At 24.5% G+C, this 26665-nt stretch overlaps 2 protein-coding genes across 2 annotated transcripts; both read left to right on the forward strand.

The window, feature by feature from the left end:
- The first annotated feature begins 4537 nt into the window (after window positions 1-4537).
- On the forward strand, window positions 4538-10406 carry LOC145838589 (uncharacterized). Its single transcript, XM_082946206.1, has 6 exons — window positions 4538-4752; window positions 5494-5550; window positions 7413-7450; window positions 7707-7785; window positions 8870-9031; window positions 10109-10406. The coding sequence occupies exons 1-6, from the start codon at window positions 4569-4571 to the stop codon at window positions 10117-10119; spliced, it is 531 nt and encodes a 176-aa protein (XP_082802332.1). The 5' UTR covers window positions 4538-4568; the 3' UTR covers window positions 10120-10406.
- A 12746-nt stretch (window positions 10407-23152) lies between these two features.
- LOC145838538 (uncharacterized) lies at window positions 23153-25750 on the forward strand. The gene is made up of 2 exons (XM_082946151.1): window positions 23153-23253; window positions 24098-25750. Exon 2 carries the CDS (start codon window positions 24108-24110, stop codon window positions 25179-25181), a length of 1074 nt encoding a protein of 357 aa, XP_082802277.1. The 5' UTR covers window positions 23153-23253; window positions 24098-24107; the 3' UTR covers window positions 25182-25750.
- The last annotated feature ends 915 nt before the right edge of the window (window positions 25751-26665 follow it).

The following is a 26665-nucleotide window of genomic DNA, read 5'->3' on the forward strand; positions in this document are numbered from 1 at the left end:
TATAAAAGTGAATACATGAAATACCTATTTAAAAATGTATATGGAACTGTATAATTCATACAGTTCCCATAGTTTTCCGAATTTAAAACATAGTAGTATAAAATAGTTTACATTAAAAGTTTACAGCAATTTAGCATAGAATTACATAAATCTGCGAGGTGTTTGCTGGGTAGAACTTTATTTTTGATAAAAATTTTTTTTTATCTCTCAGGTTATTTTAGTAGGATGAAACTGAACTTGACTTTCTACTATACTTTTGCTCGAAGGTGTTTTGAGTTTGATAAAACTTTACTTTCAGTTTTATTTTTTCATCTCTCAAAACAATTTCAAAAGAATGAAAAGGACGTTGACCTCACTATATTTATCAATTGGGCGAAACTTCAGTTTCGAGTTATTTTTTTTCATCTCTCAAGTAATTTTAGTTGAGAGAAACTGAACTTGACTTTCTACTATAACTAATCTGAAGGTGTTATGATTTGGGTAAAACTTCAGTTTCAGTTTTATTTTCTCATCTCTCAGAATAACTTTAGTAGAACGAAAATGTCATTGACTTTCTACTATACTTATTACTATACTTACTACTAATTACTATTGTTACTTTCTATTATACTTACTACTATTACTACTAATTACTATGACTACTTTCTATCACACTTACTACTTTTACTACTAATAACTATTACTACTTTCTATTGTATTCACTACTATTATTACAATTGGCATACAAATAACAAGTCTGAACAATTAAGTTTATAGTTCCAGAATCAACTCCTTCTTAGAAATAGGGAATTATTATTAGTATTTGTTAATGTTGTTTCTTAATATTAAAAATATTAACAATTCAGAAAAAGAAAGTATCAAGTTCTTGAAAAAATAGAAAATAAGTAAAATAAAAGAAAAAAAGCAATTAGTTATTCATTTATTTGCTACAAAAGTCTTTTGAATAAAAATCTCAAAAATAACATAATTTTTTCAAAAGGAGGGTCCTACTTAAAATGTAAAACCCTAATCCGATAGAACTTATTACTAAAGTCAAGGCAAAGGAACGTTTTCTAGAAAAAAAAATCATAGATAGTTTAAAAGAGAAGGAAAATAATTGAAACTAAAGTTGTAAGTTCTTTTTAGTTTCAAAAACTACTAAACTTCAAATACAGTTTTATTTTCGCAAACATGTATATATTTTAATTTCCGAGACCAAGTTAAACATAAAGTTTTAAACAGTGTAAACACCATATATTGTTTTAGTTCAAGTTTTACTAAAATGTTACAAATTATGTAAGGAAATTTTTTTTTAATTCTTTACAATTTTTACCTCTACTTATTGCTAATTGATAATGAAAAGATGAGAAGATGATATTTACATAAAAAAAACTACTTTTAAAAACCCTTGACAACTGAAATCTTAAAATTTAAACTAGTTTCAAATTCTCAACAAGCAGTTTAATTTTAAGGTCATTTGTGTTCAATGAAATGTTTTAGAGATACTAAAAAATTTTACTCGAAACTAGTGTTTCTCAAAAACAAAGTGCATTTTAAATTCTATTTAAAATTAAATAAGATATAAGATTTAGAGGTTTAAATTTCAAAAACTAGTATTGCTCTATTTACATAAATATACCAATAAGTTTCTAAAAGAAGTAAATGTTTTATTCAATTAAGTTTTTACTGTTTTACTGATTACAGTTAATAAATATCTTATCTAGTCTATAATTTTTGAAACTTGTATGTAACTAATGATTTCTACAGTTTTTGAAACGAAACAGTAGACTGAATTTTTGAAATTCAATTCGAAATAAATTTCTGCCTAGATTTTATTAATTACCGTTCAAGTCGTAACAATCTAAAAAGTTTTTTAATGAAGCTACATAAATGTCAAAAATAAGCAATTCATTTTTATCTTTAAAGTGATCAAAATTTTTTCAAATATTCAATTTTATTATATTACACTTATTTAATTTATACCGTTTTTTTAACTTGTTGGTGTTTTGTAAACTAACTAGTAAATAGCTTGCTGTTAGGTAAGTTAAATTAAAAAAAAACAGCTCAAGAGTGATATCAGCTAAAACTTTACCTAAACTTTAGTTTTCATGTAATCACTTTAATTGTCAGAACAAAAATTTACAAAAACTACAAATTAATGCGCCTTCATAAAAATTGCATTAAAAAACAAACTTTTTTGAGTCATAACAAGTTTACTAAGTTGTTTGCTTTATTTTGTCTCAGTTGTTTTTATTTCGATTACTAAACAAAACTATAAACATTTAAAATTTTATAACTTGAGATTATGCTCACTTAAAAAAAGTAAAAAAGTAGAACATTAATCATAACTTATTTTAAAATTTTAACCTCATCTGAAAATTACTTTTATTTTGAAAGCTGACTTAAAATGAAGTCAAGCTCAAAAGAAAAGTTTAAGAGATAGGAAACAAATAAGTCGAAACTGTAGTATCTCCTCGGCAAAGTCAAAATAGCATGTGGTGTGTAATATACAAATTTGCTTTGTACTCAATTTACAATTCAATTAAAAACGTTTGTTGTACAAAAAACAAAAATAATCTGAAATCTTGTATTTGTGTATTTAAAAAAAATTACTTAAAAATTAAATTAAACAACTAATAACTTTTAAAGAGAGCTTATTTCAAACAGATAAAATGGATTAAACTTTTCAGTTTTGATACAAACAGCAGTTTTTATTTTGATACCAACAGAGTTAGCTGAAACAATAAATTCATATCTAATAAGCATATTTATTTTTATATTTTTAAATTTTAAAACTTGATAAGCCTGCTTAACTTTTGTAAGCTTATAAATAAAAAGGATTAAAACTTTTTATTGTTGTCACTACCAAATTATAAATATTTAGTTTTAAGTTTAGTACCACAGTTAAATCAGAATATCGAGTTAATTATTATTTCGTTTTTTTTGTTAGTTTTTTTTTAAGTATTTTATAAATTTTGTATGCATTGTACAAATTTTTAATTTCAAAAACCATTTTAAGCCATAAGAATACGAATCTTAAAAAAGTCTTGCCAAAATATTTAGTAAAAAAATTGAAATGTTAAATATTTATAGCTTTTGTTAAACTTTTTGAAGTAAAGAATTGAAGACTTTCTAGTAAAGATAATCAAATTTTAATTTTTTTTTGTAAATCTACTTAATTCTTGTATATTTTTACTTACTAAACTTACTAAAAAAACACAAGTGAGTAGACTTTTGAAAAAATATTGCTTGTAATGATCATTTTTTATAAAATATTATAAATTGTTTTGGTTTATTTAGTATACTACAGTAGGTTGTTAAATTAAAGTAAACTTAGTAAACTTGTATTTTTAAAAATGACATATAATTTTTGGAAAAACAATTAAAAAACTACCGTATAGTAAACTGTATTGTAACACTACACTTATTACTCTATAGTTTACTATACGGTAGTTTTTTAATTGTTTTTCCAAAAATTTTATCTCATTTAAAAAAAATATTTAGTGAGAAACTAAAGTCTCCAGCATTGTTCGAGTTTAATTCAATTTAATTTTCAGCGTTGTTAAAAACCGCTAATCAAAGTTTTAATTCTAATAAGTAATCTTTTAAGCAAGTGGGCTAAATTACTTTGAAAAATGTACCTTGGTTCGTGTTTTTATTCTGAAAAATAAACACCATAGAAAAAGAGCATCACATTGATAGCAAATATTTTAAACTAGCTTCTGTTTTTATTTAATTTTTTCTTTTGTTTTGTAATTTCTGATTGAGTGTGATTTTGATTGAAAACAAAAACATTGGCAAAAGTCTACATAACCGAAGTCTGGACTTTCATATGCCGCGATACAAGCTCAAGTTTGAAAGTTTAGATCATATCAATTCGATCAAATTGTATGATCAAATCTTGTAAACTTGAGCTTGTTTTTACTTAATGTTTTATTTTGTTTAATTGAGTATGATATTTATTGAAAATCAGTTTTGAATTATTCCGAGGGCTTTTGAACCACCAACCTAGTAAAGTAAATTCACAAAACAACATTTGTTAGTTAACTAGATTCTTGAAGTGTTTTTTAATGTATAAATTAAACATAAAAAACTACATATTATTGTTTTGATGATGTGCTAAGCGCATTGAAATTGCAGTAAAAAAATCGAAAACTAGTTGTTTTTTCGTATCATAAATAAAAAACTACATATGTATAACAAGAAAAAATTTAAACAACATTTATTTAAACTAAATCTGTGAAAAAAACAGTTTTTTTTTCAACCAAGTTTTCTAGTTTCATTTATGTATTTTATGTTTTTTAAAGTTTTTTTAACAAGACGTTTAAGTGTATCCAAGTAATAACTGAAATTTTTATTTTGTATACTAAATCCTTGGACAAATTTTTGCTTTTAGTCGTTTCGTAAACTACTTTTATTTTTTCTGCCTGTTTTACTAATAACTTGTGTGGATTAAAACAATTCTTATTTAGTGTTAGTGTAGGGGACTTACCATTTTGATTTTTCTGAAGCAGCAAACTTAATCAAATGCAAGAATTTTCAAGTCAAATTAAAAAAAAAACAGTTGTAACAAGTCAATATTATTTATAATGAGTCCTTTAAGTTATTCCAAATTAATCAGGAATTTCAGTCATTCAAAATATTTATTTCAAAGAACAACACTCGATACAAGGGTTTGTTCTAATGCTGGAACAATAATATGTAGAGCAGGTTTCAAAAGTAAGCAAGATAAAGACAAGAAAAAATGGCCCAACAGTAGTTCTTTTGACAAAGGTTAGTTTCAAAAAACTTAATTAAGCTATAAATATGTTAATGTTGAGATTAAGTTGATTTTTTAAAGTGTTTTTATGTACTTCTTATGGGAGTAGAGTTCTGATCAATAATTCAATTTTTTAAATAAAGTTACTGCACTTACAACTATTAAAGTTTGTATACTCTGACCATTAAGAGCTATATTTAAAAGTATTTATTTAAAGTAAATACTGGATAGTTATAACTTCATAACAAAAAAATATTAGCTTAATACATAACTATTTCCAAAAATATTTCACATAGTATAGTATGATTGCTAAGTTTACTTTTTTATTATTCTTTAAAACTGCTTAAAAATTTTTTACTAAGTATATGGTGTGAGGCTCAATGACTGGAAGGTATTTCTTAACACCAAGTAGTATAAATATGTTAAGAGAAAAAAACGAGTAAAAAGAACAGCTGTTGAAAGTAGCTCCATAATGTTGACTAATGGTCAGCTGTTACAAGGGCCATTATAACTGAAGCATGGTTTAGTTTAGCCCCTAAAACTTGTGTACTTTTTTCACTTAATTCATCAACTTTGGACATATTTTGGTTTAATTATAGTAAAGTATAGTATTTAATACTTAAATAAGAAAAATAATTAAGTATTTGCATTTCTGTTATGCATAACTTTTATAGCTAACTAGACAGTTGCTATTTGAAATTTATTTATTGCTGTTAACCTTTGTACAAGTTTAAAATATTTGCTAATTTTTTCAGATAAAATTAATCAAAAATGGCAGGAGTCAAAAAGAAATTTGGAAGAAAAAATCCAAGGTAAAATTTAAATAGTTGTTGTAAGAATAAGGTTGAAATTTATAATTTCATTGTAATTAATAACTTTGTTATGTGAATATCTTTAACTTTGTAAAATCTAGTAGTTGTAGTACAATTTTTTTTTGCTCTTCATCAGCATTTTTACAGAACATCTAGTGTAAGTTTCAAAATAACTAATAAAAACACCTAAGACTTTTTTTTTTTTGCTCTTCATCTGCAACTCAAGAATATCTAGTGTAAGTTTCAAATTATGACCTCATGTCCCCCTTTTGACCCCTTTACTGCTCATGGCTGAATATATGTCACTGAATATATGTCATGGCCACTAAGGGGGCTACTTTACTGACTTTTGGAAACCCTGATCTAACTAATAGGACCTAAATACATTAAAACTGAAGCATACATTTTTGCATACAATTAAACCAATTTACAAAACTTAATTTTTGACTATTCAATGTCTAAACAATTTTATTTTAAACGTGAGATCATAGTTGATGGATGTGCGATGTAAGTTAGTTCTTATAAAACTTAGAACTTAAAGGTGTTGGAAAAAGTACACTTATGATTAGGATTAAGCTAAGGACTTTAGTATACTATTTTGTTCTTTCTGACACAACTTTAACAATTATTTTAGCATAAAGTTATTAATTAATTTTTATAATTTTTAAATCTAAACATTTAGGCAGGAGTGTCCAAGAAATAGTTTTATAAGCAACATTTATGCATTATAAAAGCATAGTGTATGAAGTATAGAATAAGTTAAAATTTTTCAACTAAGTTAAATTTTTAAGATATTTGAAGTTTTATATGAAAGTATGATGACAGTTTTTTCCTCCTAAACTTTCTTGGACATTCACTAAAAGTCTTTCTCCTCTTATATCTCAAAAACTTTAGTAAATTTTTTTATTACTATTAGTTAAAAAACTTATAAACTTTAGAATAAAAAAAATGTTTTATTTATATAATAAAAACTTGTCTTTTTTTTTTATAACCTCAATTGGTTTGAAAATTAGTAAAGAATAAACTGAATATAAAAATAATAATTAAAGCTGTATGATAACATAAAATCATAGTGAAATAATATTTATTTTGTGTTTTTCAGTTTGTACCTTCCAAATGAAACCTATTGAACTTTTATTTAGTATAAAAAACACTTAGTTTTTTAAAATAAATGATCAAAGCTTGATAACTTTTTTAAAATATTTTGTTGTCAAAACTAGTCTTGATTATTTAATGTATAATGACAAAAATTATCTTTAAGTTTTAATCATATGAATATTCATAAATGTAGTGTATATTGTGCAATATATATTTCAATAATAGTTTAAACATAGATTTAAGTGGTTAAATGAAAATTCAAATTCCTACAATTCAAATTCTTAAATAAAAGTATAAAAGACTATTTCTCAAAAATTAATATAAATTAAAAAAATATAAAATATATATATGTAGATTTTATTAAAATTTACAAGCCACTTTTCTTTTTTTGCAAAATCTTAGATATTTTTTTAGCTGTTTTAAAATTACTAAAAATAACTATGTTTTTTACTTTATATAAGCCATATCTCAAAAAATATTTAATACTTTGCTTAAAGAAAAAAAATGTCTTGTAGATATTAATAGGAATTACATATGTATTTTTTATATTTGACAAATATACATTACTTTTTTAGTTGTGGCCCTTTCAATTTTTTTTAAGAATTTGAATAGTCGTGCACCCAGTTTAGATATAGATTTAAGTTGTTTGTTTCATCAGTTATATGTATTACAAAAATTTACCATTTTTTTGAAATTTTGATTTGTTTTTTAAATTAATACATAAATAACATATTTATGTACATTTATATAAAATGTTTTGATAGGTCCTGAAACTGATCATATCTTATCTTACTGGAATAAGGTATTTTGTTTTATTTTAACAGTAGAAAATTAGTTATCTAAAAAGCTAAACAAGTAAATAAAATGTCTTATTATATTCCTACTTAAATTTTTTTTAAATCTTGGCAAGAATAATAAAATTGAGTTTTGTGTACAATAAAATTAATTTTGATGGTTGTTGTAGTTATCCTTTTTTGAAATACATTAACTAAAAGTAGTGATAACTTGAAACTTACGTATACATATGTAAAAAAATTGATTAAATTAATTATATCCAGGCAAAATCTTCAATTCCAAGTCTACCTGCGGGCTTTGCTGTAATTGGTTGTGTCTGCAATGTTATTGAACCTGGATTAGGTTAGTTGAGTTATTAGTTATTAAAATTGATGCCTGTAAATAACAAGTAGAATAAAAAAATATAAATACAGTTTTGTAATGATTAAAATCACATTTTTCTAATGATTGTAATCTCATTGTACCTGGATTAGGTCAGGTAAGGTAAAACTTTTCAGTTTTATAACTAAGTTAATACTCATGCACAAAACTAGTGTTTAAAAAAAAAAAAGAATTCAGTGTTTATTTTTTTAAATTAATACAAGTTGTTTCTCAACTTTTGGTTATGACAAAAAGTTTAATTATAATGTGTTTTGTTGAAATGACAAACTTATGTAGTGAAGTTAACTAGTCAGTTTTAGCCATATCTTTATAACAAAACAAAAGGTTTAAAGTATTTGTAAAAGTTTTGCAAATCTTATTTAATTTAAAGGTACATTTCTGCTAAAATCGAAGTATAAAAGGTTACGAAAGTAAAAAAAATCCTCTTGATAACAGTTTATTTAATTAACACAAAAGTTGTTAATGTTTGTAAAGAAAATAAATATAACAATTACCATGTTAAACACATTTAATATATATAGAGCTTGGCTAATACTAATACAGAAAGTGTTGATTTAATATAAGCTTTGATATCTTTGTGTCATCTCAGTTTACATATGTTGTGTTTTTCCAACAATTCATTTCACAATTGAAAATTTTAACTTTTTTCAGTTTTAAGTTTGATTAGTTTAAATAGTAGTTAAAATTTGAAAGTGCCTAGCATAAACACAATAATTTAAGTTTTAAAAATGCAGCTGATGAAATGCTATTTGATTTTACAATTAGACCCACATATGTCTTGTCAAGATGAAAATCTTATTAAGAATAAATAGAATCACTATATTTAGATAATATTTCATTAGAAAGACCCTGTCTTAAAAATAAGGTTACAGTTATTTAATAAATTTTGTAACAAACACCCTTCTTTCGGATTTATTAGTTATCATAAAGTAAAAATATTAACAAAAATTGAATTTCAAAGTTTTATAAAGGAAAAAGAAATCAATGTTGAGTTTGTTACAATAAAATCAAATAACAAACGACTGAATTTTTGTTTATTTTGTAGGAACAATGATGTCTGGTGGATTTGTATATTACAACGATAGAAGCAAAGTTGAAATGTTGATGACAAATTTATTAGTTGGATTTTTGCAAGCTGCTACCGCTAACATTCTTATTGGCTGGGTTTGGAGCATTTACTGGGCATATATCATGTTTCAGAAGCGTAGTTAGTTTTATTGTTTATTTTTATTTTAATAAGTATATTTTAATTAATTAAAGTAGTAAGTTTTATCGTTATGTTTGTTTTTTACAAATGTATCTTTTGTTTCAAAAAAGTTAATTTTTATCATTTAGTTTTATTTATATATCAAATACGCAGTTAGTTTTAAACTTTTTAGTTTTTTTTTTCTTTTGATAATTTTTTCTCACTTTAGTCATTGTATATTTAAGTATTATATTATTTCTATTAAAAAATATTTTTTTTAATCATCTAATAATTAATTAATACTTTGTGTGTCATGAACGTAGTTAGTTTTTTTTCTAAGCTTTTTTATTTATCTTACATTAGCTACTATAAAATCAATTAAAATAGTTTTATTGACAACTATTTTTATAGTTTTAAAACTTGATTTAAGGTGGATAAGTTCACTTTATTTTCTTTTAATGCATTTATTTAGATATTTTTTTTTAACATGTATAAGTATTTTTCAAAGATTCTACCTGAATTTTTTATAGTCTTTCAATTACCTCATTTGGTATTAAGTTTTATGGCATAAACTTATAAGCATTATTAGTTTAAAAAAACTAATGAAAATATAGCTTGATAGTTGTTAAGTAAACTTCTGAAATGTATTTGTAAAAACTTTTTTTTTCTTCTTATAAGCATTTAATCTATTTGAAGTTAACTTTAAAATTAAAAACATTTTTTTTATTGAAATTGAAATAGTTGATTTAAGAAGGACAAATTTAAGTTCAAGAGAATAGACTAAAACCATATTTTTGTTAAAAATTGATATTTAAAAAAATTTAATTGTATGGGGTTGCCACACACTTCGGCTAGATTTCTGACTTCGTTTTCAAGTTTTTTATAATTATTTAAATGTTATATGTTTTTGTTATTTAAATTTTATAATGTTATAATTGTTATGATAAATAATATTCATTTTTGATTAACAATTTTTTTTTGTTTATAATTCTTACTATTAAAAAAAAAATGGTTTTTATGAATTTAAGCATTTTTGCTTAGAAAACTTACAACTCGTTTTTAAATTATACATTAAGTAAAAATTAAATTATTTAACAGGTCTCAATTGAATAGTAGCAACTCCAATCATTCATTCAAATAGTCGGTCATAACTAAATATTTATTTTAATTAGCAAATATTTTGTTGTATATTTAGGTATATATTTTTATATGCAAACTTACATTTTATTTTTTTGCTCTTATTACAAATACGATTGATTTAAAAAAATATTACATTCAATGTAAATTATCAAAATTCAGTTAAAGATTTAAATATCAAGTACTATTTGTTTTATCATTTCAAAAAAGTATTCTTTTTAACTTAATTTGGATTATTAAATTTTTCTTATTTTGCAAAAATTTTTAATGCTACTTCGCTTAGTTTTATGATTTTATCTTTGTAAGGATGTAGTTTTATAACTTAGTTGTAATTGCAAAGTTTTAGCTTTGAAAAAAGTTTAGAACTATAAGTTCATAATTTAGTTTAGTAATAATGCTTTTAAAAAGTTTAATTTAATAACATATTTGATATCCTCAAATAATTCAATAACGAATATAAACAAAAGGTAGAAAGTTTTATTGATAAGTTTTGTTCTTGAAATAAATATTACACTTTGTTAAATTGACAACACCGATTTACTAATTCCTAGATTTATAAATATATAAAATAATTAAAATGTTTTAAATACTGTTTGTTTTATAATTTCTTACAAAATTTTGACCTTTTAATTTGTACTTCAAATAGTTGAAAAATTTTAAAGGTCTGTGTTTATAGTGTTGTATCAAAATAGTACTACACTTAATTGGTTTTGATGTCTTTTAAATGCATTTAGTACCTACTTACTATAAACTATATTTTAAAGTTTAAAATTATAAGCATATAATACTCAATGTTTTACTAACCTATAAAATAACCAATTTTTGTAGGATATTGACCTTCAAAAAAAGTTGTTTATAATTAAACTGAGGCTTATAAAATTTTAAAACTGAACAATGTCTATTCAAAACTAAATTCACTTATTAACTAATTTTAATCTAAACATTGCTATATTCGGCAATATTATTTTTAAGATTTCCTTAACTTACTGATTTAAATAAATTAAACAGGTTATCCCAATAGAAAAAATTTGTGGTTACAGTAATAAAAAACATTAATTGAATCTGTTTTTATTGTTTATTTTGATTAAAGTGATTTTTCATATATCTATGAACTAAAATTCGTTTGAAAACTAGTATAGTATTAAAACAAACTTGAAATACAAAAAGGCAATATTTTAAAATTTCTCTAGTAAATAACTTTGATATTTTGCAAGCTTTTTTTATAAACTTCTAATTAGTTCTTACGTAATATCCATAACAAACATTTACATACATTTTTATTTATATCTCTGTTTTCCAAAGAATGTTGACAAACCAATGACATAAATTTTTTGAAAGATTAAAAACACTTGAATTAAATTTGTTTTAAATAGTATTTTATAAATTCTCTTATAAGAAAAATATACTTAGAGCAAAAATATATGAGAGCAACTGTAGCTTTTATTACAGAAAATTTTAACCTTGAGATTTTTACATTGGCCGTATGTTGACAAAAAATTCCGTCGTGAGCCAAAAGTTTTAGCTTGGCTGGCCGCAGTTTACCGATCTCTTATTTAAACACTTTGTATACGTTAGAATGCTCAGATAGACTTCTTTACATCAGGGTTTCGCCAAACTTTATTCAAAAAACCCCCTTTAAAAAAGCTATGGCCCCCTCCAACAAGATTTCTCAAAAAACTACCATTAAAACTGCTTAACACTTTTTTTTGCTTTTTATCGTCAACTATCTAGTGTAAGTTTCAAGTTATGACATTGTGGCTCCCCCTTTTACGGTTTGTGTCCCCCTACATTTCCTAAAAATTTTTGACCATATCTAGTACAAGTACTACCATTAAAAACACCTAAAACTTTTTTTTTATCATCAACACAAGGAATATCTTGTAAATTTTGAACTCATGGCGCACCTGTGACCCCTTTACTGCTTATGGCCCCCCTGGTTCCTAAACTTCTGTGAAGGTACTCAAGGGGGCCACTTGGCCCACTCTGGGAAACCCTGTTTTACGTTGATTAAGTTTTTAGATGAATTGAGTATTTAAGGAATGAATTAAGTACAAAACAACTTGTTTTGAGTTTAAAAAACAGAAAATATTTAAATGTTGTAAAGTTATATTAAAGTTAGCCAAATTTTCTTGAATCTAATAATACATATGAAAAACTGTTTTAGTTAATACATTTCTGATACCTGTTTGACTTCAAAATATATGTATTCGTAGGTTAAGGTTCTAAAATATTAGATTTTTATAATAGTCGTTTAATAATCATAAATTCAAAATAATAATTTTTTTATAAGCTCTTGTTGTTTTATTTTAAGATATCTTTTGAAAGTTTGCACTATACAGCAGCCATAATTCAAAAAATACATATTGTTAGTTAAGCTGGTTTTTAACATCAACTATTGTAAACTAACATAACTACGAACTATTTAAAATTAACAAAAATATCAAAACTATAAAAAATATACACATATTCAAGCATTCAATAAGATTTTGAAAGCTTATATCTTTACAGAAAGCGCAAGCGTTCAGAAAATTCGTTTGAATGTATTATTTTTACTTACACATTTAATTTTAGTAGATATATCTTTACTTTTTTTAAACAGCTTTAAAAGAAATTTGGTAGTATTTATTTTACCGTACGTTTTTATTTCTACAGTTTTTTTTCTGCTTTACACTGTTAAAATCAGTGTTTACCAAGGTTGGTAGTATAGCTCATTTAGGGAAAATTTCAGTCCAGAAAGACTTAATTAAGAATTTGTCGATATTAAAAAAGGTAACTAACTAATAAAGGGGACATGTCTGATAAATGGGGGGTGATTACTTTTGAATTTTCACCAAGAGGGAGTTTGTGAAAACCAGGTTTGAAAATCCTGGTTTAGATATTTGTTTTCATTAAAAAATAAAATAAGTGTACAAAAACAGTGTTTATAAATACATAAAGAGTACCAAAAACTATATAATTTATTATAAAACATTTTTTAGCTCTAACACAAAATAACTGCTTGTTTATTTTCCTTTACAAAAAGGCTTTTTTTCACAACTTATTTTTTTTTTTAACTTTCTTATGTGAAACTTTTGCTTAAATATTTTTTCTTTACTTCTCGAATTAGTTAAAAAGATTGACTTGGACCTTCTACTAGTTAAGGTTTTCTAATTATATCTGACAAAGTTCATTCTATTGCAAGACAAAACACGTTTTCATTATTAGCTTTTTTTTACACATTTAGGGTAAAAATAAATATTGCGTATAACGCAGAAAGAGTCGGAAAATACTGCTCCCAAAAGATTAAATAAATCATATATGTGAAAGTTGTGTTGTCTATAATTTCACGTGTCCAGGCGATCTGAACAACAGTATATTGGCGAGACTGAACGACAAAAGTTTGTAAGAATTAAAAAGTATGTAACTCCAACTAATAGTGCAGTGTTTAAACGCATTTATATATGTGTAAGTTACTGAACAACAAAAAAACACGCTCAAAGTTTTTGGTCCTAGGACATGGTGCACAAAGAACCTTTTGGTTATCGAGTCAAACACCACTTTTAGCTTTTAACGTCTTGTTAAGGACATTGAGAATTGTGCATATTGTAAAAAAAAATTACATTTACAACTATTTTGATGTTACTAAAACGTGTCGTTCTTATAATAGTTTATGCTTTCTTTAAAACTTAAAATGATTTCATATTTAGAACTACACTGTAAAATTTACAGTAAGCTACTAAGGAAAATAAGCTTTAAAATTAATTATCCATACAACTAACGTAATTAAGATAATAATAATAAAAACGTTAAAATTATTGTTTTAGATTAAACTTTTGTATCTGTACATCACAAAATATTATTTATTGTACTTTTAGATTGCTTAGCTGAAGTATTATAAGTTGTAATAAATTTTGCACTTAACTATTTGTTTTAAAAACTTTAATGGCAAATAGTTGAAGAAAACTAAGCTGGTTTAAAGTTTATCAACTATTATATGTATAAAAAGTAAACTTATAAAAATTAGTAACGTGAAATTTAGTAGATACACTTCGATTAATACTTTTATGTTACTTAAATAATAACATAAGTAAATTTTTTAAAACAGTTGAGAAGAAAAACTTGAGTTTGAAGTATTTAAATATGTTCTAATTTATTGTGTGCTTTTTATCTTGAAGCAATTACATACTATGACTCTATAAAGGTTTTATAGAAAATAAATATAGCAAGTGTTTTTATCTTAATATTTTTAACGTTTAACGTTTAACGTTTTCGTGATTAAAAGCTTTTGTGCCGTTTTATAAAAGTTTAAAAGTACTTGGAATAAATATTTTTTGTTATTTATCTAACAATAAACATAGTAAAAAATAAGTAAATAATAAGCTCTTTAAATTATGACTATATTATCAAAGAAACGAGTACAAAATACTAAGAAAACTTTTACTGAAATAATAAGTACAGTGCTTCCTCACTTATCCAGTCATCACTTATCCGGTTCCTTGCTTATACGGCCGGTTTTAGTCGAGAAGTAGATGCATGTAATTGAGCTAAAATCAATGATTTACTATAAGTACTTGTCTAATTTGATTCAAGAACTAAGCAAGCAGTTTAAGGTAACCTGATTTTTCTTAAAAGATTAAACTTGATTTATATTGATATGTATTTTGTTATGATTCATATTTTTCGCGCTTTACAAATGTAAGAATATTAAACCGAGAGCTAATTCAAACATCAAATTTTCAAATGCGATGAAACTGGGTTGTACTTTAAAACTTTGCCTGGACATATCTTAGCATTTGTAAACAACCGGCCGGATTAAACAAAAAAACCAGAAACCACATCAGAAAGTGTTTCACAACTTATCCGATTCCGTAAGTTTAATGCTAAGAAACAAGAAAGTTATGTCAAACAAACCTCCATTCTTTCCTTTTTAAGAAAGAGTTCCGATACCAGTAATTCTTTTTACAAAGTATTATTTTTTGATATTTTATTTTCAACTTTACAATTTTTATTTTTTTGTCTATTTTGATTCTTTGGTTTGTTAAAGAAAGTTTAAATAAAATAAATTATCAGATAATTAAGTGTACAATTTATCATATGCATTGAATAATATTAATGAGGTACATTAGTAAAAAGAACCATATTTTTGTTCTTATCCGGCCAAAGACTAATCCAGCCTTATCAACAAAAAAGCTTGCCGGATAAATGGCCGGATAAGTAAGGAAGCACTGTATTGCTGCTTGCAAAGTAAAAAAAACTAAACAATTTGAAATATAAATACTTTGGCTGGTCGAAATATGCATGTATTGAGTATCCGGAAAAAATCGCACAAAAAAGAGTAGACCAATGATTTTTACGACGTCGACTTAATTAAAAGAAAACTGCAAAGAAAATTTTAAGCTTGAAAACTACAATTATAAAAATAAAGTATTTATCTACGCAGAAACGCTGATAAAAACTACAATGTTGTAAAAAATTATTTGATAAATAATCAAAAACGACAAAACAGCAACATTTACGATTAAGTTTTACAATTACTTTGAAAAGGATAGAGATAAATAATTTTTTTAATTGTTTCTATAGGTTCATATATGTAAAAGTATTTTATAAACCATCGTTTGTATATAAGACTAATGTTTTTACGTTTTACGGTTTAGTATAAAGTTAAAAATACACATAAACTTAGTTAATACTTAAGTAAAAACTAAAAGTTTTAAATACATTTATGGTTATAATAAAGACGAACGTTTTGTTAATGATGATAAGTAGTATTTTACAAAAATTTTGAACTAAAATAAAACACTTTGCTAGATTAATTTAAACTTTACTGTTAAGCAGTAGAGATAAGTATTTATGTAGTCTAACAAACTTAATTCTAAGCAATATTTAAAAAAAGTGTAGAAAACTATTTTTGTTTAGTACACCGAAATACAAATAATCACTAACATTTAAAAAACGAAAGAGTAGTAAACAGTACATATCTAACTGCTACTAACTTAAATTTACAATTTAACATTTTAAGAAGTTCACTTGTAATTAAAATAATATACAAATTTATTAAGCTTAAAAAAAACATCAAGTGTATAGTTTAGTAACTTTAATGTATTAAGAAACAGTTTAAAACAAAAACAACAAATGCTTTATTGTATATTTAAAAAGTAGTAAATTTTATACGTAATACCTTATAAAGTATGTTAAATAAGTATTTATAATGTTTTTATATATACAATACTTTTATAGTCGTATCTGTACTTTGGTTAAAGACTATCTAAAAATACGAAATAGCAATAAAAGTTTTTATTGAAAAAACTTTTGTACATAAGTGCTATAAAGCTTAAAAGAGTTTGTATAATTACATTATCAAGTATTTTTTCTCACACATTAATTTTAATTGAAACTTTCAAAAATTTCCGTTTTTTTTTGTAAGTTTTTGAAAACTTTCCACTTCGTATTTGTTTTTTTCTTAAGCTTTCCACTGAGTTTAAATATCTCAAGCATGAAACATACAACATTTATTAACTCCTTTTTTACTTAGATAACGAACGCTATACTAGACATAAACTTTTTTGTTGTTTTGTAATTTATAAGTTAATTTAACCTTTTGGATCAGTAAAGTTAGCTTGAATTCAAAATTAGATGTACTTTGTTGGTTTTATCATTCAAGTTTTAAGTAAATCAGCTTACAAGTTTGTTAAATATGTTTGCTGTAAGAACAACAACAAGATAACTCTTTGTCAAAATAAACAAAACAGATAGAAACAAGAATGCTATTCTACAATAAAACATTTTTTTACTTAAACTAAATTTTATGCTTAGTTTATTCAAACAACTTATGTTGTATACTTTGAAGTTTTGTAAGGTTAAGCTTTGATCTAGATATTTTCTAACTTAAGTTCATTTAACTTATTATTTTTAATAATTAGCTTTTATTCGTATTGAGTTAGACATTTTAAATTTACCAGTAAATCATTTGTCAAACAAGAGTGTAAAATGTTAAACTATCTACTAAAACTTGATATTTGTAGTTAAATAAAAAAGTTAGTTTAGTCTAAAAAATAATCTGTTAATAGAGAAAGTATTGTTACCCTTATAACTTTACTGTTAACTTTTATTAGTAAATAATTTCTTTTACTGCTAAGTTTTAAAAATTTTTTTGGATCAAATTTTATCATTTGAGGTGATTAATAACCTTTAAGGGGTTACTCAGACCATTATAAAATGTTCCAATTTACTACTTTTTATTATTATTTTGTTTTATATTCAATTACTCTTAGTTGCTTGAATCGTATATTTACTTTAGTAAACTTTTATAATATAGCTAAATCAGAGCGTACATTAATTTAAAAAGCATCAAAATTAAATTATAAACCGTTATACTTTTAAAACTGTTGAAATGTTATTGGAAATAAAGGTTGAAGTATAGTGTTTACTCAAATTTAAAACTAATGTTGTTAAATTATATAAGTAGCTTTGTTTTTTTCAGTGTTTTAAAAAAGTTAAAATAGAACACTGTTATCAACAAATTAAAAAAATTTCTGTAATAATTTTATTACAATGTTATTTAATCTTGTGATTACAAAAAATTATACGATTAGATAAGTTTATTAAACTGTAAGTAAAAAAAAACAACCTTTGTGTTATTTTCTTATTTTAAGCACTTTAGAATACTAAAACATTTTTTACAAAAACAAGTTCTAACTATCAAAAGTTAGTTTGTTTTTCTAAAATTTAGTATAACTTCCTTAAATGGACCATTAAGTTAATTGAATACTTTAAAAGCTTTTTTACAACTGTAGAACACAACCATTAAATGTTCAAGTGCGTGTTTAAATCAGTAGTTTTAATTATGTGTTTCTTTTTACAAGTGCTTGAAAGACTGTGAACAAATTTTAATTTGTAGTTTTTTATGAAGTAAGGAGTGTTTTAGCAGAAAAAATAAAAACAAAAAGGTGATAAAGCAATCGAATTTTAGTACATAATAGATATATAGTTTATAATTTTGTTCTCAAGTTTTTTTCTCTCACATTAGATTTATTGTAACCTTAAGATTTTCTGCCTTGCTTTTGTATTTAAAACAAGATTCCACTATAGTATTAAGAGTAATATTAATATATAATCTTTTTAAACACGTTTTTTTACTTAACTTTTTGTTTTGAACGATAACGAACATTATATTCAAATGCAGTTTTTTTATTTGCTAAAACTTATCAACTTGTTTTACATGCTGTTTTAGAAAAATTAGCTTAAATACAAAGCTTGTTGTATTTTATTTGTTTTATTTAACTAAAGTTTCAAGTATATCAGTTTGTTAGTTTATTGGAAAAGTTTAGTAAGTTTAAAAAAAAACTATGTAGCTTAGTTTCAAATAAACTCGATTTGTAAAAGTAAACAAATTTGCAAGAACCTATGTCAACGCTCATACTTGTTTTCAGAAAATCAAAGTATTTTAAACTTCGTTAATTTTTATCAATATTCTCTTTTTTTCTTCGAAATCAATAAACGTGCTTTTTTATAACCCTGAAGATTAAACAATAGTATCAAGTTTTAGTTTAAATCTTTAAAATCTTCAATCTTTAAAATACTTTAACAACTTATAATCATTTATAAGCTTTTAGGTGGTCAAAAATTTATAATAATTTAACAAGTTAAAGTTTATTACCAGATTATGTTTTGTTTAAAGCAGCATATACAGTAAGGTGTGAATAGTAGAAAAATATAAAATATTAACAAGAATAAATAAATAAAAGATAACTACTATTGTTTCAAGTAACCGCAACTAAAACTATAGTTTTTCTTTTATAAATTGAAGTTTTACTGTTTAGCTAAGCAAAGTATATTTTACATACTAACTAAAGCATTACTAACAACTTGAAAACTATTGTATTCCTGTACTTTTATTCTATTTTACAATAGTTTTTAGTTTGTTAGAATTTAACTATTTAGCAGTAGTATTACAAAAGTTAGCCCAATTAAACTACAAACAATTATTAACATTTTTTAATTGAAAAAAAAACTAATCAACTGTTTAAACCCTTAACAAATAAATTAATAAATTAGGTATTTAGTAAATAAATAATCAAATGAGTGACCAAAGCACTTCAAGCAAAAATGATCAAGAAAAACCGACTAATTCAAATGTGAAATCCCCCGAACCGAAAAGCGTCGTCAGAATTCTCAGGGCGCCAAAATCGAAAGAAAACTCTGAGATCCCGGGTTCTTCGAGCACAAAATCCCCCGAACCGAAAAGCGTTGTGAGGATCCTCAGGGCGCCGGGGTCGAAATCGAAAGACGAGTCGATGGATGAGGAAGAGTTGAGAGACTTCATGAAGAAGGGAGGATACCTGATCGCCTCTTCCGGATCGGAGGGAGAAGACGAGCCCCTGATGTTCAGAGCAATGAAATGATCAAAGAGACATCAGTTGGAGTACATGAGAGCCGTGGAAGACTTGAGGAGGAAGAAGTCAGGAGTGTCTGTTGAGAGGAATGAGGATCGGGGAGGAAATGTTCATCCAGGAATTCCCCATGTAGAAGTCCCCGAAATTGTTGAAAGGTTTCTCGTGGGCAAAGGGAAAGGGCCAGTAGTCTGGGAACGGGTCAACTTTAATTCGTATTTTTGGGGACCGGATCACAGTGACGCCGATAATACTGAAGACGAGCTGAGTTGCGCGACGGGGGCCGAGGATGCGAGGAGGAAGGGGAATCCCCCAACCTTGTTCGAAGCGAACTTTGCCAGGTACCTGGACAGGCAAATAAATGGACCTGTCGACCCGGAGGTAAATTTTGAAGCGTGGACGAAAAGAAGCGAGGATGAGCGAAGCATGAAAAAACCTTCGAACGAAGAGTGAAGCGTTTGTGAATAAACTTTCTGCATTTCGAGTTTTTTTAGTATTCAAATTTGTACAAAGATATAATTAAGTGTATTTATGCGTTGAAAGTATTAGGTTTAAGTATGAAAAATTTTGTGTTGAATTTCTCCAAGTCGAAATCTAACGAACAAAACAGTGAATTAATCCAAAAACGTTACAAAAAATTAGCAAATATTTATCTAAAGTAACGTCAATGTCGTAAACTTGAGTATTTTTAAAAAAGAAAAGTTCATGACACAAAAAAGTTTTTAAATTTGAATATTAGCTGGGTTGTAATTTAAATATTTTTGCGATGTATATAAACATAACATTACATAGTAATGTTTTATTTTTTTACGAATTCCTTATGTTGCTAGAGTTCATCTGGTCAAAATTTATACTACTTTTGGATTTTTTAGTAGTAATTAATTAAAAAAAAGAACGAAAAAATATTCATTCAGGCCTATAAAGAATTTTCCAAAGTAACTGATAATAAATAAACAATAAACAATTACTCAGTTAATAATAAAATAATAAATTATTAATTATCAATCTCCTATTAGTGGATAGATTACTGTGTCTTATTTATTTGTTCTAAACTCTCTAGGTAACTGATAATAGTTACTTAATGATTGATATACTTTGTTTTTTGACAATAAAATTATTGAAATGAACTTTGAGATATAAATTAAACTTTAATGCTTATGGTTACCTAAATCAAGTATTGAAAATAAAAATTTAAACTAATGTTGTTTTATAAAAGTATCGCAGTTTAAAAGTAAAAAAAAATCTCTGCAAATTAAATGCTAATTGTGATAACTTTATCTTATCTCAAAATTTTTGTTTGAACACAAATGAGCTAAAAGTTGTACATAAACTAGTTGTTAATTAATTTTAGTGCTTCATTGATATATCATGTTTACAACTAAAAACTTATTATTGGTAGACAAATTTCACACACTAAAAGTCATTGATTAATTTATAATGATATGGTACTTTTGTCTTTTAGTTTAACTTATATAATTTAAATACCTTTGATATACTATAAAGTAGTTCTGATCAAAACTTTTAATTCTTATTTGAATATGACTTTTTAAAAGTTTCTTTACGCATAAGTTTAATTAGGTTTGAATTCAACTATTTTTTACATCTATAAGCTTATAAAAAAAATTATTCAAGCTAATTACATTATAACTTAAACTGATATTACTTTTAAGTTGCATTTGATTATAAAGAGTTATTAAAATTATCAAGGTTGAAAACATTTAAAAAATTCCCTAAAATATTCCTATATTATGAAAATTATGTTTATATTGTTTTTAAAATTTGTTCACAGAAACTTTTCTAACAAAAATCAGGTTTTCGATTATCTGTAGCAATTATCAGGTTACAGTTAAATACAAGCATTAAGTAATTTAAAGAAATATTGTTAACATAAACTAGTTTAAATGAATTTCGGTTCAACTATTACTGATAATAAAAAAAGTTTGTAAACTGGCTAAATATTAAAGTTGCTGAGTTTTAAATAATTTGGAATGAAAAATAGTTATATGTATAAAGGTATATTAATAAAAAAATAAAAATAGCTACGTAGCATATTACAAAATAATTTTAATTTTTGCGTTTTCAAACATATTTATTTTGCTAAAACTAGTAAAAAAAATCAGCATCAGTATAGTCTATAAAGTCTCAATTTTAAAACTGTTTGCAATTCAGTAATGAAAAAAAAAAAAGTTTCTAACTGAATTATAGGTCAATGCTCTACCGATTAAAAGAGTCAGTATAGGAAATTATAAATACTTACAAACCTTAGTAAAAATATGAATTTATCAAAAGTTAATGTTTACAAAAAAAAAAGTTTTTTTTCATTAAAGTTTAAAAAGAATAATTATTAATGTAATAATATTTTAAACTTAAGGCTTTAAATTTTTTTTATGTATTTAAAGTTTATTAGATTTAGAATAAAACTTCCCATTTGTAAGTTGCTATTCATAAAATACAAAATTTAAAAATAGAGTAAACTCATAATTTAAAGATGATGTTTTTCATTTAAAATGGAAACATATCATTAAATTTAACATGGTTTTACTATTTATTAAAAGTTTAATTACATATAATTAACTACTAATAGTTTGTAAATTGAAGTTTTTTTTTTAATGCTACTTCTAAAGCTTTTTAGTTTTCAAAAGTAGGCTGATTACAATTTTAAAGTTTTGTAAAAAAATTCTCAAATATTAATACTTTAAAGGCAAATAATTAATTTCAAATAAAATGTGATTTTAAGTACCTAATAGTGAAATAAATCGTAGTATAATTCTAATAAAAAGCATATTGATTTTTTTTGCATTCATGTAAATAAATCTTTTCAAACGTAGTTGCTAATTTTAATTTATAACGCATATTCATTATATTTATTGAGAATTTAATGCTTAATAAAGAAATATGAAAAAACGGAAACTACATCATTGAATATAACAGCTTTTATTTTTAAGTTTCATTATTCAAAAGTAATCCGTTTAAACGTAGTACTTAAAGGTTTAATATACAAATTTAAACTTATTAAGAATATTTAAAAAAAATAACTTTGTTCTTTTTTTAGTTTGTAACACTGTAACAAAGTAACACAAGATATTTTTTGTTTACAGTTAGTTTATATAGTGAAATATTTTTTTAATGCTTAAAATATTAACATATCAACTTTGAGAGGTATTTATTTTTTCAATATTTCTGTACCACATTTTTTTTACTTTCATTTATAAGGTAAATTTTTTTTTAACAACCGTTCAATTTTTTTACTGCATTTTTAACAGCAATAATTATCAACAAACTTATGAATGTAAACAGATTACTTTTGAATGAATATACCTTACTTGTTTAACACAACTTTTATTATTAAAATGACAGTATACGTTAAAAGTAAAGACACTAAATTACAACAAAAGGTGTAGCAATAAACTAATCATATTTAAAGAAAGTTTTTGTATTATTAAAAAAAAACATTAAAAATAAAAAGATATAATTAGGTTAACATTTAAAACATTTTTTACAGAACAATAAAACTAAAGAAATTAGAATGCACAAAAAAATTCTAATAGTCGTTACAATTTTACTCTACAACTTTGATGTCAGCATGGCACATAATTCAAATAAAACAAATGTTATAATTGAAAGCAATAAAAGAATTACTAAAAGTATATACCATTTTGAAGTTCAAGGTAACAGGTTTGCAACGGAGGATGTTCACTTTTTAGAAAAGAATTCTTTGTTTGCTCTTTTGAGTGCTAGGTAAGTAAATTAAATTGTCAAATTTTGTTTTTATACAATTTGTTTAAAGTACTTAGTATATTGAATGCTGTGTTTTACAAAACACTAAAAAAATACTCAAGTACTTTTATACAAATTAGTTTCAGTGTTTCGTAAAAGGAAAGACATACTAATTTTTTTTACAAGTTTAAACTTTTAGAATTATGCTTAAAGTTTTTTAGTAGTCCATTTAAAAGTTGAAAGCATACATTATAAAGTATCCAGATTTGAATAAAACTTGGCTGAGGACGCGTATTAAACGCAGAAACAGCTGTACCAAGCAAAAGTTTATTTTGTGTATGTTATTTCTATGATATGTATATATATATATATAATAGTTTTTTTTTAAGTTTTGGTCAGTAGTGCTTTACAAGTTAAATTGGAAATAAATATTTATTTTACTATATAATAAAAAATAGCTTTATACAGCTGTTTCATATATGAGATACTTCTATCTCACGTATTCCTCAGTAAAGCTTTAGTTTATTAAACATGTTTTGAAGAAACTATTTTAAAAATTTATTATTATCATGAGGTAGTAATAATGAAGGTATTTCTGTAGTAAGTTAAGTTTGAAAAATACGCCGTTTTTAGTTCTATTATTGAATTAAGAACTTGTGAATTTTGAAAAGTTTTTGTAATTGCTAACAAAGTTTTGTAAAGTATAGAAAGGAAAGGTTATATTAAAAAAATGTTTCAAATACTCGTGTGCGCGGCTTAATTTTTACTTTGATTTGAAATTTGATTAAGTTTAACTTTGCTAAATTAGTACTATATCCACCGCTAGTTTACATAAAAACTAAACATATTTAATATTTTTTAATAGAAAGAAAGCAATGGTTGTTGGTGAATTCATCTTTTTTACTTCAATCGGACTCTTGTCAATTTTCGGAAATTTTCTGATAATAATTGTTATTTGGAAAACTAAAGAATTCAGACACAGCCAATATGTATTCAAATCTTCAATCGCAGTTTCTGATATTGTTTGGGCCCTGTTTTTATGCTTCACTGCAACTAATAACTTTCTTGATTATTTCATCACAAAGTACGTGCACATTAGACTGGAATGTCAGCCTTATAAACTATCTGATAACTTTTTGATTTACGAAAATCATGATGTTAAAAATTTTAGCTGCTCGCTTGCCTTACCTTCGGGTACGTCACTTATGCTATACTTTACGTTGTTTGTTAACGTTAACTTTTTGTTCATGAAAATATCACTGATTGTTACTTTGGTTTCGCTAGTTTTTGCCGCTGGTGATAGATATTTTGCAATAGCATTTCCTTTTAGATACAGAAAACATAACACAATTAAAATAGCTAAAGTTTTATCAATAGTAATATGGTTTCTGAGCACAGTTACAACTTTCTTTACTGACGTTTGTGAAATTAATTTTAAACGCATAACTGTGTTGTTGCAACCATTTTCCTGTAAAAACCAAGATCACGTATTTGACGCTATTTTCTTGTTTGTTTTATTCGCATTACTATGGATATTCACATTTTTAACGCTTAAGAGTCTTTACGAAAGCTACAAAAGATCCAAAAAACTGAATCGCGCAGTCAGAAGCAAATTTTTAGCGGAAAAGCAAATGTCTTTGGTTCTAATTTTCATGGTCGCAGCTTTCACTTTGAGCTTATCAACGACTTTATACAACCACATTCGATTTTACGTTTTGAAATTAGTTTATTCTGTTTGCCGCGACGACGAAATAAATCTCAACTCGTACATTTCCACTTACTTTCTGTCAACAATCTCAGTTTGGAACATTTTTATTTACAACGTCATCAACAAAAAGTTTCGTTTGGCCTTCAAAGCTTTGTTTAAACCAGGGATCGGCAAACCGCGGCCCGCGGGCCAGATGCGGCCCTTAAAGCCGAAACTTACGACCCGTAGAGCTACTTGTTAGCTAAAAATATTTTTAAACAATAAAATAAAAGTCTTTACGGTAAAACTTACAGTTAGTTACATAATTTGAGTAACATTTTTAATTAATGCTCTTTTATTGCTCACTTCATCACATTTTTGCTTAACCGTAATATCTTTTATTTATTACTACAATTTTGTTTGAATGAAAACAGCCTGAGATTAATTTAGTTTAGGAAAATTGTCCTGCAACTTATAAAAGACTGCCGACCCCTGGTTTATGTGGACTAAAAAATATTACAGTGTATATAATTAAGTATTAATAATGCCCTGTAGCTTTTTTATGTATTTTTTTGGTTTCGTGAACTTTTACTCTTTGTAAGATTTTTGTAATATTGATACAATTTTATTTGAAGTAATAGAAATATAATCATAACCTTTTTAAAACTTCGAGAAAATCTTTGTTAAATTTGAAAAAGATTTCTTTTTCTATACAATTATATCAACTGAACTACTTTTAGTGTACAGATAATTTTTTGTAACATAAGTTATTAGTCTACATTTATTCTTAGTGTCATTATTTTTACTTGTATAAACTCAATATTAATTTACAAAACTTTTGTACTTTTTAACCTACAAACCATAAAGCTTTTATTATGCCTTAATTAAATTAAGTTCTGAAACTAATAAACAATTAAATTACTTTGCAGTATTTTTAAATTTAACAAAGATTTTTGTAAAGATATATATATTCAATATTTGACTTAAATTTTAATCCATCAAAAATAGTTATATTAAAAAGTATATTTGTGGTACATAATTGATTAATGTTAAAAACTTAGTAATTAAATGTTTAAATACAGAGACACACTAAGGTTTTTTTTAATAATTGTTCAAACAATAAATGTTTCAAACTTTGTTTTTTTATATGTTTTAAATAAGTCTTTTGTAAACTTTAGTGATTAAACTATTAACTGCGTTTTATTATACACAACAACAACATATAAAAAACTTTTAAACTTTAATAACAGTAAAAGTCTTTCATACATAAGTGTTATAATTAACTTTGAGTTCTTAAAAGGTATTATAATTACACAGTTGTTCACTATGAAAATTAGAAAATAATTTCATTTTTTAATTCAAAAAAACTTTCAATTACACTTAAAGTAAATCATGCATTAATTTTGATATATATAGAATTTCGAAACTTATTTTAAATTATCCTCTTGAACGACAATAGTAAGTACTAACCTTAAATTGAGAATTTGTTTGTCTATTTTAAGTTATCAATTTTTGTATTTTTTGTTTAAAGTTATATAAAAGAGGTTCAAGTTTTAAATGTGTATAGTTTACTATTTTAAATAAAAAAATTAATAAAAACAATCTAGTTGATACCTTTAATAATTTAGATGTTAAAATTTGTTTAAAGAATTCAATACTTTTGTTTTAAGTATATTTCTATGATATGGAATTGAAAATTTAAAGTTAAAAACGATTAAACAATAAAAATAATTGTAAATATTCTTA

Source organism: Thalia democratica, chromosome 6 (genome assembly GCF_965202585.1).
Source record: "Thalia democratica chromosome 6, ktThaDemo2.hap1.1, whole genome shotgun sequence".
NCBI classification, from domain to species: domain Eukaryota; kingdom Metazoa; phylum Chordata; class Thaliacea; order Salpida; family Salpidae; genus Thalia; species Thalia democratica.